This window comes from Mustela nigripes, chromosome 6 (genome assembly GCF_022355385.1).
Source record: "Mustela nigripes isolate SB6536 chromosome 6, MUSNIG.SB6536, whole genome shotgun sequence".
Classification (NCBI taxonomy): Eukaryota; Metazoa; Chordata; class Mammalia; order Carnivora; family Mustelidae; genus Mustela; species Mustela nigripes.
This window is the reverse complement of record NC_081562.1, coordinates 79,108,028-79,125,347: the sequence shown is the minus strand read 5'-3', so window position 1 is coordinate 79,125,347 and position 17,320 is coordinate 79,108,028. Positions and strand designations below refer to the sequence as shown.

At 37.1% G+C, this 17,320-nt stretch overlaps 1 protein-coding gene across 1 annotated transcript in view; it reads left to right on the top strand.

The window, feature by feature from the left end:
* The window catches only part of ADAMTS20 (ADAM metallopeptidase with thrombospondin type 1 motif 20), a 189,468-nt gene that overhangs the window by 144,452 nt on the left and 27,696 nt on the right, over nucleotides 1-17,320 (top strand). The window contains exons 30-37 of the mRNA XM_059404802.1: nucleotides 1,052-1,225; nucleotides 1,301-1,471; nucleotides 6,297-6,497; nucleotides 7,085-7,214; nucleotides 7,429-7,523; nucleotides 7,609-7,703; nucleotides 8,216-8,349; nucleotides 13,908-13,999. Of these exons, the coding sequence (XP_059260785.1) occupies nucleotides 1,052-1,225; nucleotides 1,301-1,471; nucleotides 6,297-6,497; nucleotides 7,085-7,214; nucleotides 7,429-7,523; nucleotides 7,609-7,703; nucleotides 8,216-8,349; nucleotides 13,908-13,999 (1,092 nt within the window). The remainder of the gene's footprint in view (nucleotides 1-1,051; nucleotides 1,226-1,300; nucleotides 1,472-6,296; nucleotides 6,498-7,084; nucleotides 7,215-7,428; nucleotides 7,524-7,608; nucleotides 7,704-8,215; nucleotides 8,350-13,907; nucleotides 14,000-17,320) is intronic.

Sequence of the window (17,320 nt, the reverse complement as noted above, 5' to 3'; positions counted from 1 at the left end):
TCACAGGAAACAGTGATGAGACCATAGATATTCCTCAGTAGGACTTACAATCCTTTCTGGAATCACAAGCAGCAGAGAAAACCAAACTTACAAATTAAATAAATACCCCTGGGCATTCTCCACACTTTATTAGTGTTGGCACCATAGCTCTTGGCTGTAGCCACGCTCTCTTATAATAGGACACTGTATTCTAGAGCTGGGAAGGCTCTGAGAGGTTACCAAATCCTTCCCCACCCACCTCAGGGAGCACAGTGACAGCTCAGTGTCTGAAATCAGAAAGAACTGACCTTCATCTTGTAACTAGAGGCAGGAGCTCAGGCAAGTGACTTACCATCTCTGAGCCTCAGGTCCTCAGCCCTGCTTGTCAGAGGCAGAGCTGTTACCAGGAATACCTGTATGGAAGTGTTCTATGAAATTTTACAAATGATACAGACTCTTCTTTGTGCACATCAGGAAAATGAGACCTGGGGAGGCTAAGACAACAAGATGGTCTATGTTTACAGTTTATGCAACCAGCTTCCCAAGCACTTGTCCATTGGAAGGTAGTCATGAATCAACAGATTAGCAAATATTTGGATCCTCAAATTGTACAAAGCTGCAAGCATAAAGACGAGTATAACACAATCTTGGAAATTATTGTTCCTTGGAGGGAGATGATACAGAAAGTCTAAGGATTTAAATGATGTTTAAAAGCAACGTAGACAAGTAGTTTCCTTGTGCAGCGAGTTTAAAAGTTATTAAGCACATTTAAGTCAGAATAGAGAGTTATCTTTTGGGATGGACTGACTGATAGAACTTGTCATGTAACCTGTCAATAGTTGCCGTAAGGCTTGAGTAGATACTACAAAATAAAGAAAATTTATTTGCACATTTGTATGGATGCTTCATACTCTTAAAAACACTAATTGCATGTATTTTCTCTCTAGTGCCTGATGTAATATCAGGCTATGTTGAAAAGAAACAAGAAAATAGGCTATGGCACTATTTTGTCGTGTTTACATGATTTGATATTTGTTAGCTAATTGTTACAATTTTGGGGGCCTCTCTGCAGTGCTCTGTGACCTGTGGCTCTGGAGTTCAGCAAAGGGATGTATACTGTCGACTCCGAGGCATTGGTAGGGTGGCTGATGAAATGTGTGATCCATCCACCCAGCCTTATTTTCAGCGGCAATGTTGGCAGCAGGACTGCGACCAGTACCAGTGGGTGGCAGGACAGTGGCTGAACGTGAGTACTGACCCCTAAGGTATCAAAGACATTGCCTGAAAGAATGCGTTGTTCATTTTGTCATTGCACTTCTAGTGTTCATCGTCATGTACCAAAAAAGAGACACATCGGCAAGTGAAGTGCACCAATGCACAAAACATTCAAGTGAATGAGAGTTTCTGTGATCCTTCAACCAGACCTCTTTCGATCAAAAAGTGTGAGAACCCTTCCTGCAGGTATATTGTGGTAACAGGAGACTCGTCACAGGTAAGGCCAAGAAAGTTGAGAAATGTTGCTTCTGGAAAAAACAACCAAGTTTCAAATTTGATGCAGTTGAAACTGTGTCTAAACTTGAATATGGGGTAGGGGGGTGGAGGGGCTGCACCTGGGTGGCTCAGATGGTTAAACATCTGCCTTCAGCTCAGGTCATCATCCCGGAGGCCTGGGATGGCGCTTTGGGGGGTTCCCTGCTCAGCAGGGAGTCTGCTTTTCCCTCTGCCCCTCCCCTCTGCTCACTTGGTCTCTGCGCTCTCTCTGTCTCTCAAATAAATACATGAAATCTTAAAAAAAAAAATTTGAAAATGGGGGCAGATAATGATATGCCTGTCAGTCTAGGGGATGGAACCACTGACAGGTGGATGGTGCAGAGACAGTAATAGCAACGTGTGTGTTAAACTCTAGTTCAGTTCTGAAGCGTCAGCTGGGGCAAGTGTGAAATCAATGAGCAGAACAGTTTGGCAGACTGGCCCTGAGGAGTTGCCTCCTTTTTAAAAACAGCTGTTTTGATGTATAACTGACAAACAATACACCACACATATTGAAAGTGTATATATAACTTGCTAAGTTTTGATGGGTGCGTACGCCTATAAAACCACTTCTATATTCAAAATCAAGAGCATCCCCATCCGCCCCAAAATTTTCCTTGTGTTACCTTATACTTCCTTCCCCTCTCCCTCCAAACTATAGGCCAGCTAATCTGTTTGCTATGTGAGGGACCCCTCCCTATATTATGCATTTTCTGGAGTTTGCATAAACAAAATCACACCGTATGTACTATTTTTTGTCTGATTATTTTTTTGAAGATTTTATTTATTTATTTGTGAGAAAGACAAAGAGAGAGAGCCTGAGTAGGGTGAGGGGCAGAGGAGATGCAGACTCCCTGCCAAGCAGGGTGTCCAATGTAGGGCTTGGTCCCCCACCTCTGGAATCATGACCTGAGCTGTAGACAGACACTTGACCGACTGAGCCACTCAGGTGGCTCCTAATTATTTTGATGAGTTTAAGTATTTTGAGATTCAGTCAGGTTGCAGTATGTATCATTAGCTTATTTCTTTTGATTATTAAATAATATTCCAGTATATGGATAGCTTCCAGTCCACTAATCTTCTGTGATATCTGATTTGCCATTAATTCCCATCCTCTCTAATTTTCTTAATCTCAGACAGTGTCATATTTCTCTTTAGAAGTTTTGATTTCAGTTTTTTTTAGTTCTTTCGTGTCTCTACTTTTTGAATATACAATTAGTAATAACTTTTTAGTGTCCTTCTCTGCTAATTCTAACATCTATGTATGTGCATTTATGATTGAGAGAATTTTAGGGTGCTCTTAAGTTTGTGCAACCATTATATCACCATGATGGTCTGTAGAACCATTAGATCACCATGATCTGATGCTAGAACATTTTATCACCTCAAGAAGAAACTCCATACACATGAGTAGTCACTCCTTATTGCTTTCTTCCCCTGAGCCCCACACAACCACTTAACCTTTATTATGCATCTGTGGATATTCCTGCTGTGGGCATTTCATATAAACTGGATCATACAATATGTGGTCTCCTGTATATGGCTTCTTTCACTTAGCATGGTATTTTTAATGTTCATCCATGATATAGTATAGAACCATCATTCGTTTCTTTTTATGGATGAATACTATTCCATTTTAGAGATATGCTACATTTTGTTTATCCATCAGTTGATGGATATTTGTGTTGATTGGCTTTCTGAGTATTCTGAATAATGTTATTAAGAACATTTGTGGGAGCACCTGGTTGGCTCAGTGGGTTAAAGCCTCTGCCTTCAGCTCAGGTCATGATCTCAGAGTCCTGGGATCGAGCCCCACATCAGGCTCTCTGCTCAGCAGGGAGCCTGCTTCCCTTCCTTTCTCTCTGACTGCTTCTCTGCCTACTTGTGATCTGTCTGTCAAATAAATAAATAAAATCTTTAAAAAAAAAAAACATTTTTTTTCAAATTTTTTTTTTTTTTTTTTTTTTTTTTTTAATGAATGTTTTCATTTCTCTTGGGCAAATACCTGGAAGTAAAATTTCTGAGTATTATGGTAACTTTAATTTTTTGAGGAAATTCAAAACTGTTTTCCGTAGTTGTTTCACCATTTTACAATCCTACCTATTTTACTCCTGAAATAAATCTTACTTGGTCATGGTACATAACCCTTTTTATTTGTTTCTGAAATTTTTAAAAGATTTTATTTATTTATTTGACAGACAGAGATCACATGTAGGCAGAGAAGCAGGCAGAGAGAGAGGGGGGGGGGGAAGCAGGCATCCTGCTGAGCAGAGAGCTCGATGTGGGGCTCGATCCTAGACCCTGAGATCATGACCTGAGCCAAAGGCAGAGGCTTTAACCCACTGAGCCACCCAGGCCCCCCAGTTTCTGGAATTTTTTGATAGTGTTTTGTTGAGGATTTTTATATTTACATTCATAAGAGTTTTCTTTTCTTGTAACATCTTTGCCTAGTTTTGGTATAAGGGATATAATGGCCTTGTAGGATGAATTAGGAAGTGTCCCTTACTCTTCTTTCTTTTGGAAGAGATTTAGAAAGGCTAATGCTAATTCCTATTCAAACATTTGATGGAATTTACCAACAAAGTCTGTGGTCCTGGGCTTTTCTTTGTGTGAAGTTTTTTTTATTATTATTATTATTAATTCAATCTCTTGGTTACAGTTCTGTTCTTTCTCCATCCCAGAATGTATTGTTATTGCTGTTTGCTTGTAAAGTCTGTATCCTTTGTCACATGTAGTCACTGAAGTTTTGCTTGATTAATATAATTGTGAGCTAATAATTCAATACTGATTTCCTTAGCTACCTAGAAACAATCTCCAACCTTTGCCAAGAAGCTCTGTAAATGGAGGCACCTTTAACACTCAGCCAGGGAGTTGACAACTCTTCCATAAGCTTAAGGTCCTGCTTTTGTTCATAGCTTAGATGTCAGTCAGAGATGAGAGTGTAGGCTCTTCCCAGGTGCTTCCTGAGCATGTGTGAAGTCCTGGACTTGTGCACAACCTTATGCATATCCACAGACTTTTAGTTCCTATGAATATATTGGAGCTTTTCAAAGCTGTTGTAGACATTTCATTTCCCAGATTTTCCTTTTAAGCTTTTTTGACTATCCTATTTTTTGCTCCATCTGTTATCCCTGCTCTGGAGGCTGCAAAGTTAAACAGTGGCCTTTAATTGGGTTCAGCAAACACCCCTAGTGAAAAGGCTTTTAGCATTGGTGCAAGCAAGCTCTAAGTCAAGTCGAATAAAGACAGCCTTGCAAGTAGGATCTTCTAAAAAACCACCAAGCAGTTCAAATTATGACAATTCTATGGGAAGGAGACTTTGAAGGATGTCCAACCCAGTTCCTCCTCTCTTGTAGTGGCCAGGCTGCAGGTTTTCACCATGTTGGCAGGACTATTCATTTTGAAGGCTACTATGGAGCTAGAGAGGGGATAAATGGGTATAGGGTAAGTTGGAACACCACAAAGTTCCCTCTTCATCCTGAGATTTAACCTTATTTCTTGAATAAATGCTTCCTGGATTGCTGCAAGCCTTTGGTTAATTTTTAAGGCTCTGGGAAAGTTAATTCTGACAAATTTTGCCAGTTTCCTCATTGCTTTTCTGGAGGACAGAATTTTCACTTGTCCTTACTTAGTTGTTTTCACTCACCCTGTGTTGATAGGTGGATTTTTTTTCTCATTATAGGTTATATTTTCCTGCTTCTTTGCATGCCAGCTAATTGCATGTTAGACATGAATTTTACTTTTTTTGGCTATTGGATATTTTTTATTCCTATGTATACATTATGAGCTTCATTCTAGAATGAAGTTATTTTGTGTGGAAACACTGTAATCTTTTCTTGTCTTATTCCTAAGATTTGTTAGGTCAGACCAGTGCATTATTTGGTCTAAGGTTATTTCCCCTCTACTCTGTCAAGACCCCTTTGAGTACTCTACCTATTATCCCATGTATATAAGGTTTTCCAGTCTGACTGCAGGGAATATTTAGTCCCATGTGAGTACCAGATACAGTAAGTCCTATCTTTTGGTTGGTTCATTCTTTGGCCTCACTTGGTGTCTTCACATATGTGTGTGCACTGGTCAGAACTCTGCTGTCCCCTTGTGTTTCTAGCAGACTAGAGCAGTTATAGGATCACTTTTTTATTTCCATCTCCCAAGTATCACTTCATTGCCTAATGTCCAGTGTCTGAAAAGTCATTGTTTATTATATTTTTTCCAGATGTTTTTATTGCTTCAGGTTAGAAGGCAACTTATTTCTTGTCACTCCATTATTGCCGGAAGCAAAAATCTGCTTTCCCTTTTTTGGATCTTTATGTCTACATCACTTATTTATTTTAGTCAAGTGGTATTATATATCACATTGTAGGTTTTCAGATAAATGTATGTTAACTTATATATAGTTACTAGTAAGTTAAGGCTAATAACTATTCTTTATTTCAGGTAAGAACTCCTAATATGTTCCATTTCTGTGAAGTTGTGCCTACTGGGAGATAAGGCTTCAATCCAATTAAACTGTTCTTAGCAGTGTAATGGAAAACAGAACCAAAAAACATAGGCACTACAAATAGACAGTCAAGCATGAATCTGCATCCTTTCCATTTATTGGCTCAACTCTGGAAATGTTACCTAATGCCTCTGAACATTTGTTTATTCATCTGCAAATTAAGCTGATAAATAAGATTCTTGTGCGGAGTATATAGCTTAGTATATATTAAGCACCTGGCAAATAGTAGGCCCTAGTTAAGTTTAAGAACATTTTTTTTTCTCCCTTATAATTGTGTATTTTTCAGTGTGCAGGTAACTGTGGATTTAGTTACCGACAAAGGATTACATATTGCGTTGCTATCCGGCCTACTGAGAAATATAAGCTTCATCAACTTTGGCCTATAGACTATCGAGAATGCCCTGTGCTGCCTTCCCCTCAGGTTTACAAATGCAATTTTAGGAGCTGTTTGCATGTGGCCACTTGGAAAGTGGGGAAATGGAGCAAGGTCAGTATGTAATTATGAACTGAAAGCCTTTTGAATAAGATTTTCTAGGTGTAGGATACCTGGTAATCTGCTATCTAACTAGATCTCAGAGCTGTCTCCTACCCCTTTTGTCTATAAAAACCACTATCAGATACTTGTATAAATATTTCTTTTTCTATGCTTGCTATAATCTTCTTATAAGCAGGGACTGTAACTAATGACTTATTTCTGTTCCTCTGAGAGTTTTGCACAGTGCCTTTCATTTTGAGTAGATGCTTAAGAACTATTTATTAGTTAATTAAAGAAGTAAATCTGATGTGTGAGTAATGAAAGTCATTGGCACTATATTCCATTTCCAATTTGATAGAAAGCAAGTGAATATTGCTTTGCAATCTTAGCATATAACAATGATAAAAGCTCTGTAGTATTAATAATCAATAATTATTAATTAATGCATTACTAATAATCATGATTATTAATTAATAATAATTAATTAATGCATATGAAGGGATGCCTGGGTGACTCAGTCAGTTAGGTATCTGCCTTCGACTCAGGTCATGATCCCAGTATCCATTACATACTTCACTGCCAAACCGTACTCTTCACAGTGCTCAGTGACTTGTGGAGCTGGGACAATGGAGAGAAGAGTAGAATGCATGGCTGAAAGTGGTTTGTCCAGTAACTTATGTTTAAAGCGTTTAAAACCAGATGCTCAAAAGAAATGTTACATCAATGACTGTAAGTAATAGACTTTAAAAATCTACTTAATACCTAAGTGTTCCTTGGGAGTTTTAATTAAAATGTGAAAATAAATATTTGTAGCAGTCATACATTCCACATAACAAGATGTTTGTTTTTTCAAAGTATATTAATATTTGTGTGATTGAGCTAAATTCATGATCTGTTTGTAATTTGTTCATTGTCAATAAGTTGTATTCACTTGTCCTTGAAGGTAAAACATTTACAAGCTGCAAAGAAATCCAAGTAAAAAACAACATTACCAAGGACGGTGACTATTACCTTAACATCAATGGAAGGATAATAAAGGTATTTTGAAGACAGTCTGCATTTGATTTTAACATTGGCTATTGACTGTAAAAAGCTTTTCTAAATGTTTTCATTTTCCATTTAGATCTATTGTGCTGACATGCTCTTGGTGAACCCCAAGGAATATATAACATTGGCCAAAGGTGAAGAAGACAACTTTTCTGAAGTGTATGGTGTTAGGTATGAGGTTTTTTGGCTTATCTGTGAATTTTTATGTTCTATCAGGAGAATTACAACTTCCAGCTTTCAGAGTGACACTTGAGTATCTCATAAGTGGGACAAGTAATTTAGGAGCAAGTGGATATAGTAGGACCTAAGCCAGGAGTTGTCCATGCCTGTTGAATACTGAAGACTTGAGTATTAACATGTGCTCAGAGATTGACTAAGAAGAATACTGACAGTGAGCTGTGGAACAACAGAGCTAGGTATATTTTAATAGAAATGAAATTAATACCAGTAATAAAAACTATAGTGAATTTTTTTCCATAAACCATTCTTGAACGTCCCATTGAGAACTATATATATATATATATATATATATTAATCTTGAGTGACTTTAACTTCTTTCTCATTTAACTTACTTACACTATAATACTGAAGAGTATATCTTCCCATTTCCGAAGTTTACTATTTATCTACATGATGGGGGAATTACTGCATCTAATACTAAAAATACTTTAATGTTGTTTCAGACTACAAAATCCATATGAATGCCCTTTTAATGGAAGTAGGAGGCAAGACTGTGTGTGTAAAAATGACTACCTGGCTGCTGGATACACTGTTTTCAGCAAAATAAGAATTGATCTCAATTCCATGCAAATTAAAAGTAAGTGCTGGGACACCTGGGTGGCTCAGTCGTTAAGTGTCTGCCTTTAGCTTGGGTCATGATTCCAGGGTCCTGGAATCGAGTCCCACATCGGGCTCCTTGCTCAGTGGGGAGCCTGCTTCTCCCTCTGCCTGCCATTCTCCCTACTTGTTCTCTCTCGCTCTCTGAAAAATACAATCTTTAAAAAGAAAAAATAAAAGTAAGTACCAAATCTCTAAAACAGAAAATCTCTATTTGCTAATGATATTCTAACAATATTCTGACATATGTGATAGCCAGGGTATAGAGAAGGGCCTAGCATTGTGCAATAATTACTTAATTTTTTAAAAAGATCTTAATAGGTACATAATTCCTTTGCAATAGCATGAGCCATGGGGACCCTTAATAAAAATGTAGTCGTAAAAACAGTGATAAGATGCTTCCCTTCTAAGATATAAGACTCTACCTTAAAATCCCCAATTACATTAGGGACAAGGAAGTTAATATCCTCAACATAATTGTATAAGCCTTTTGCAGGGCTTAAGGTAATAACTAACATTAATTTCTTCTCACAATTTGTCAAGTATTTTCCCATAAATTGTCTCATTTGATCTTTTTTATAATTCTGTACTAGTTAAGGCAGAATTGCCTCACACTATTGCTAGTGATGAAATTCAGAGGTACTTATAAAGTTAAATGACTTGTCTGAATTCATACAGTTAGTAATTGGTGTTGAGGGATAAAGTCCCACCCACAGATCCCAGCTTCTGTACCTGCTGCCTTTCTAGGAAGTAATTCAGAGATTTAGTAAAATCAAAACATATTTACAGAACCTAATATACACAGAACATAAGGCAACCTTCCATCCTAGAACTTGCATACCTATAGGAAAAGGCAAAGAAGTTCATTTTGGAAGCAGACACTCTAAATTGCAATTGAATCACCAGTACCTAGTATGGTGCATAGACTATAGAAAGAAACAAAATAATTATTGAGACATAGAATGCATGAGTACATAATCTCTATATCACAGTCACATGATGATGAATTATAATTTACTGAACACCCACTGTTACTGCACTGGGGAAGCATTTCACTGTTATGTTTACGACTCTGGAGTTAGACTGGGAGTAAATTCTTCGCATCCATTTACCAGTTGCATGACCTTGGAAATATATCTTTAAGCCCAAATTTCCTCCTCTATAAAGTGAAAAGCTGCCTCTCAGGTGTTTTTCCTTTCTTCTTTGTTTCCTTTTTTTTCCTTTTTGGTGAGGATTAAAAGATAATACTAGTAACATACCTAGTAAGTGCCTTGCATATGGGAAATGCTCAGTAAATGCTGGTTGTTATTTAATACTGTATGTTGTAATATTGCTAAGTACATAGGGGGAACTTGGTAACTTATTTGCTGTTTATTAAGCTGTTATATACCTTTTTTAAAAATTTCTTTTCAGCGTAACAGTATTCATTTGCACCACACCCAGTGCTCCATGCAATCCGTGCCCTCTCTAATACCCACCACCTGGTTCCCCCAACCCCCCCCCCCCCCCCCTTTTCAAAGTCCTCAGATTGTTTTTCAGAGCCCATAGTCTCTCATGGTTCACCTCCCCTTCCAATTTCCCTCAACTTCCTTCGTCATTTTATCAAACAACTCTACCATTTGCCTGGCATTTGGCTGGGCCCTGAGAATACAATGTCAAATCAATACAATACAATACAATACAATACATTTTCAACTCCCTGATCTCTCTTTTTTTTCTTCCAGTTTGGATGACGAAAACCCAGTCCTGATTAAACATTTCCCCTGTGATCCAGTTGCAACATGCAACATGAGTGTGGCCCCCTATATACTGCCCTTCTGACTGATCTCCCCTTTAACGCATTACTACTAAGTTACATGCTGTTTGAGTAATCCTGTTGCCCTTCACTAGTTCATTTCCACCCCCACATCCTTAAATGCCTAACATCTTCTCCTTTAGTTTAAAATTTCTAAAATTTCCAACACTTCCACTTTGTCTACTCATTGCTGATGATCTTGCTTCCTATCTCATGAGAAAATAAAAACTAGGAAGAGCTTTTCCACAACCTACCACATCACCCCATTTACAAACTTCCCAAACTTTTACCTATAGACTTTTCCTTCTCTCCTGCTTACTGTGGGTGAACGATTTCCCCTCCCACCTAAGGCTGCCCTCTTTCGTGCTTCAGTTTCATCACTTCGTACCTATTCGAGAACATTCCCTCAGCAAACTTTCCTTTCCCTCTTAAACTACTGATTCTACCTCCATTTCTCGAAATCCAAATGACAGGTACTTGGTTTTCATCTTACTTGATTCCCGTCCTGGCCACTTTCTCCTGTCTTTCTCACGGTTTCTCAGCTCGACTGTTTACTCTTAATCTTCCATAACACTGAATGTTGAAGAGCTTTGGGACACAGTGATCCCTTTGGGAATCTCATTCTACTTACAGATTTCAAATGATGTACCCAAATATATATCTCCAATTTGGATTATTCCTCTAAACTCCAATATCTAGCTCTTGACTAGCAAATCCACATGAAAGTCTCATCGGCATATCAAATTCAATAAATCCCCAACTACTTTCAGTATGTCTTCCAATAGCCTCTCTTCCTATCTCAAAATTTTTTTTAATTTTTTTTTTTATTTGACAGAGAGAAATCACAAGTAGATGGAGAGGCAGGCAGAGAGAGAGAGAGGGAAGCAGGCTCCCTGCTGAGCAGAAAGCCCAATGCGGGACTCGATCCCAGGACCCTGAGATCATGACCTGAGCCGAAGGCAGCGGCCTAACCCACTGAGCCACCCAGGCGCCCCCTATCTCAAATTTTTATTATTTCAAGAAATGGCATATATAATCTAGATACTCCAGCTAAAATCTAGCAACATCTTAGCTCCTCCATTTCTCTCACACCAACATGCAGTCCATCATCAAATTCTGTGAGGTGAAGCTCTAACATACATGTTACTATGGACTGAATCAAGTCTCCCAACATTCATATGATAAAGCCCTAATCTCCAATGTGATGATATTTGGCTATGGGGAGATAATTAGGTTTAGGTATGATCATGAAGGTTGGACTTTCATGATGGGATTAATGCCCTTATAAAAAGAGGAAAAGACACTAGAGCTCTCTCTGCCAAAAGAGGACACAGTGAGGAGGATGACCATCTGCAAGCCAGAAGAGAACCCTCACCAGAACATGACCATACTGACCCAGTGATTTCCCCCTTCCAGACTCCAGATGTTAGGGAAATGTATTTATGTTGGTTAAGCCACAGCTCATGGTGGTTTGTTGGGGCAGTCTAAGCTATAAGATATCTTAAATATCTAAAAATATCTATAGGTGACACCAAATATCACTTTCTCACTACCTCACTGCTACCACCTTCATCTGAATCCACACCATTTTCCCCTGGATTATTATGCCTACTAAAATTGTAGTATTCCTACAATTCAGTATTGTAACACTCTCCACTCCTAAAATCCCTTCTTCTCTCTTTCTTTTAACTGTTTTTTTTTTTCAAGTACCACCCCTAATATAATGTAATATTTACTTTATTACCTGTCTCACTCTGGTAAGATTCAGATTCCATTAGCCTCTTCTCCTTCCACTGATGTGTTCTTAGAGTACTTAAAATAATATCGTATTCAAAATAGATTCTAAATAAATATTTGTTGAGTAAAAAGTCTTTAACTTTCCTCAAGAAACTGTCTTGAGGAAATCTTGAAGATAAATTTGAATTAACTGAAGTAGAGAAAAGTAGTTTCAGGAGAAGGGACCAGCATGAACAGAAGCCTGGAAAGGTGAATCATCTTGGTTACATTAAAAAATAAAAAGCCCATAATCCCATTCACAGACCTGTACCCCTGGGGATAAAAATATATGTTTATAAAAAAATAAAAAATTAAAAGTCAAAAAATAAAAATAAAATAAAAAAATAAAAAGCCCATTTTTCTCTAAACATAAATGAAGGTTGGGAGATGACAGCTTGTTAAAGAATTTCCCAGAGAGCAGATCATTAAGAACAATGTGTACTAACTACACAGTTGATTTTATAAGTTATGAGAACCACTGGGGGAAAGTTTCAGCAGAAGGACGAGACTTGGTATCCACGAACGTAGTTAAGAAGTTAATATAATAATCCAGATAGAAAATGATGTGGCCTTAAAATAGGGGTATGGTTCAGAATAGGGAGAATATTAAAGAGGTACACTCTGTTAGATTTCAGACAGAAGGAACATGGGGATTAGCAACATAAAATATTTGGAAAGTTTTCTAAAATAACAGGGCGGATGGTGACATAGTTCAGTGAGATGGAAATACAGCAGAGGAAATAAGTTTGGAGAAAAAGATAATGCATTTAGTTTGGGGGTGTTGAGTTAGAGCTATCTGTGGGGTATCCAGGTAATGATGGGGGAGATAGTAGCAAAGGATGCTTGACTTGAAATTTCTGTCTGCTCTGCCTTAGCCTAATCCATAAATTCCAGTGGAAGCAGTGATGTGTGGATACTTGTTTAACAACCAGCATTTAACAACCAGGAGACAAAGTCTGACTTATAGCATTTACCAATGTCCCTGGTTATATATATCCTCACCATGCCAACTTCAAGCTATAAACACGAGCTTTTTGTACATGATGTTGAAAGAGACACACCCAGCTGGTTCTCGGGATTTGGTACAAGGCGACTCTGGCACATAACTGAAAGCCTCCTAGTCTTGAAAATGTGTCCTTGGTGATATGATATTTCTAGGAATGCTACCTTTGACGATTACCTGTAGGCAACTGGTGTCATCATGGGGACATGCAGTGATCTTTCAGTCTTGTTGAAAGGTGAATTGATTTGAAACAACATTAGCGGAGGTGAGAGCCCCTGACTAGAAGATTGTTGGTTAGATTATTATTTGATTCAAGCATGAATAAGTTAATGGACCAGTTGACTTTTAGGGTTCCTTCCAACCTGTATTTGAGCCTATGTCTCTATTTTTGATACTTCATATAGAATCTCCAGCATTATTGCCAGTTGGGAAATTTTGCTAATGATGTTGGCAAAAGTAAGGTTCAAAAAAAAATAGCAATATAATGCAGTAATATTAGAAATCAAAATAGCAAATATTTTAGTTGGATGCTTTTGTTTTTGAGTTGCCTAAATGAATTCATATATACACATCACATATATGGTCTATAAGCACTCATGTGTGGCTTTGTCATGATATATTAACCTTCAATGTTTTTCCTTCTATAATTTGCTCCTGACCCCACTTTATTTTAGATATTCCCTATAATGTAAAATATAACAATGTATTTATTTTCTTAAAACCTCGATTAATTTATACATGTACCTGTGATTTATAGGGCAACTTTTGAGATAAACATTTTTGTATTAAAAATCATTTATCAAAAACCTGATGTGTACTGTAATTGCATAACATTTTCACTTAAAATTTAGAATTAATTATATAAATATATTTAAGAATATAATATAAAGACTGTATGTTTTGCAGTGAAGATTGGAAAATATGCAACTCTTCAGTGCTAAAAAGTTTCATTTATTTTTTTTAGTCACAGATCTTCTTTTTGCCCAAACAATATTTGGAAAAGCAGTGCCATTTGCCACAGCTGGAGATTGCTATAGTGCTGCCAGATGCCCACAGGTATTTCATATTTGTTTATTTTTCTCTCACTGTGGAAAAAAAATGGATACTGTTTCTCCGAATTTTCTTGACCAGAATATTGCAAAAGGCATAAGTAAATAGAAAAATGTAAATTTCCTATATGGAATTTTATGTCAAAGATTATAGATAAATTTTGGGGGGAAAAACATCTCTGCCAATTTTAGGTTTGTTTGAAAGGTGCAGTAACACAGATTGCAAATTGTTCAGAGCCTATTTTTCCTTCCACCATGCATTTTCATTTTTAATCTCTCCAGCTGGTCCCTGGAAACAAATGGTTGTACATAACAAAGTGAAGGAATGGATCACAAGCATGTGGCCTCCATACACGGCTGCTAGCATTGGTTATATCAGCTGTCTGAGTCCATACCAGTGTCAGAATAACTGTTATTTGTGAAATAGTGTGTTTCCATGACTTTGCTCTTGCTTTATTTTATTTTCAGAATTCTCTGCACACAGCCTTTAGGCCATCTCTGTGATTTCCAGTATAGAGTGTGCTTTCTAGGAGAAATTTACTCTCATCAAGAGATTTTATAAAGTCTATGTGAACATCAGCATTATAAGATGGAGACATGTAAGCTAGATTAATTTGGCATGGTTAGGAAGATTCATCACTAATTGAAACATCATGTGTAAGAAGTAATAATTATAATATTGATATTCTCAAGAGAAGTAGCTGATGGTTTGCCAGAGCCCTCTCTTGGGATTTCCCATTCACTATTTTCATCATGTGACAGAGAAGTCATGCTTATGTCGAAAAGAGAGGGCATTTTCTATACTATACAAAGATACTTAAAGGAGACCAAATGCATTAGAACTATGGGCTCAAATGAATAAGAAAAAAATTAACTGGAATGAATTTATAAATTTTAGGTCCAGAAATGCAAATAGAAGCTGGTGATGTTATATGAAAAAGACCTTGGTGTTTTATTCATCCATCATGAGTTCAATATGACTCATGTAGATTGTGGAGTAATTTCTAAACCACCCCATATGATCATAAAGTATCTAAACATAATATTAACACCAAAATATTTTAAATTTCTGTTTGAAAAGGGTAACTTTTAATCTATATAGGAGTAGGAGGCAAAAACCAGGGCGGGGGGAAAAGAGCATTTAAATCATGTCACACAAGGAAAATGAAGGTAACTAAGAAAAGAATGTGAAGTTATGGTAACTATCTTTAACTATTTAAAGAGCTCCATGAAAGAGGAATGAGGTCAGTGTGTTATTCCAGGAGGCATTAATAGAGTAACAGATTCCAGCTCAAGATAAAGAAGGTTTCTGACAAGAGAGAGTTGTCCAGTAAAAAATCTCCCAGATGTGGAACCCAATAAATCACTAATTTTTGCCTGTAGTTTTTATAAATTGGTCTTGTATCCTGAAACCCTGTTTAACTAATTTATTAGTTATAGTAGTTTTTTTTTTACGGGATTCTTTGGGACTTTCTATATACACTGTGATGTCATCTACAAATAAACATAGTTTTAATTCCTCCTTGGCAATATGGATGCTGTTTATTTCTTTATCTTGCCTCATTACCCTGTCTAAAACTTCTAGAGCAATGTTAAAGTGATGAGAGAAAAAAAAAATGATGAGAGTAGATACACTTGTTTTATTCCTGGTTTTAGGGGGAAAACATTCAGTCCATCATTAAGCGTGTTAGCTGTGAATGTTATAGATGCCTTAGTCAAGTTAAGGAAGTGCCCTTCTAGTCCTAATTTAAGTGGTTTTATCATGAAAGGGTGTTGGTTTTTGAAATGTTTCTGCATATGCTGAGGTGATCCTGAGGCTCTTGTCCATTACTGTAGTGATACGGTGTATCACACTGGTTGACTATTGTATGTTGAAACAACCTTGCATTCCTAGGAGAAATCCCATTTGGCCAGGTAGTATCATTCTTTTTATATGTTGCTAGATTTGACTTGATTTGTTGGGAATTTCTCATCTATTTTCATAAAAGACAACTGACCTAATCATTTTCTTGTGAGGTCCATATTCCAGTTTTGATATCAGGGAAATGTCAGCCTTATAAAGTGAATTGGGAAGTATTCCCTCCTCTTTTACTTTCTTGGAAGAGTTTGTGAAGAATTAATTCTTCTTTTTCTTTTTATCACATTTTAATTCCAGTATAGTTAACTTACAGTATTATTTTTCAGGTGTACAATATAGTGATTCAACAATTCTATACATTACCCAGTGTTCATGATGAGAAATGTTTTCTTTAATTCCCATCACCTATTTCACCCATTGTCCCCACCGAACTCCCCTCTGGTAACCATCAGTTTGTTCTCTATAGTTAAAAGCCTCTTTTTCTGTTTGTTTCTTTTTTCCTTTGTTTCTTAAATTCCACATATGCATAAAACCATATTAATTTCTTTCTGACTTATTTCACTCAGCATTATACTCTCTGGATCTATCCATGTTGTTGTAAATGACAAGAGTTTATTCTTTTTATGGCTGCATAATATTCCACGGTGTTATATGTTTATGTACACAACTTCCTCTTTATCCATTTGTCTCATTGTTAGCCCCAGGGGTACAGGTCTGTAAATCATCACGCTTATACACTTCACACCATTCATCATAACACATTTCCTCCCTGATGTCCATAACCCCACCACCCTCTGCATACCCCCCTCACCCCCGGCAACTTTCAGTTTGCTTTGTGAGATTAAAAGTCTCTTATGGTTTGTCTCCCGCCCGATCCCATCTTGTTTCATTTATTCTTTTCCTACCCACCAACACCTCCCCATTGCATCTCCACTTCCTCATATCAGGGAGATCATATGATAGTTGTCTTTCTCCAATTGACTTATTTCACTCAGCATAATACAGTCTAGTTCCATCCATGTCTTTGCAAATGGCAAGATTTCATTTCTTTTGATGGCTGCATAGTATTCCATTGTGTGTGTGTGTGAGTGTATACACACACACATATATACACACACAATGGAATACTATGCAGCCATCAAAAGAAATGAAATCTTGTCAAATATATATACAATCAATCAAATGATTGTATATATATATACACATATATATATATGTATGTGTATACACACACATGAGATATATATATATACATATATATGTGTATATATATATATCTCATCTTCTTTATCCATTCATCTGCTGATGGACATCGAGGTTCTTTCCATAGTTTGACTATTGTAGACATTGCTGCTATAAACATTTGGGTGCACACGCCCCTTCAGATCACTACATTTGTATCTTTAGGGTAAATACCCAGTAATGCAATTGCTGGGTTGTAGGGTAGCTCTATTTTCAATTTTTTGAGGA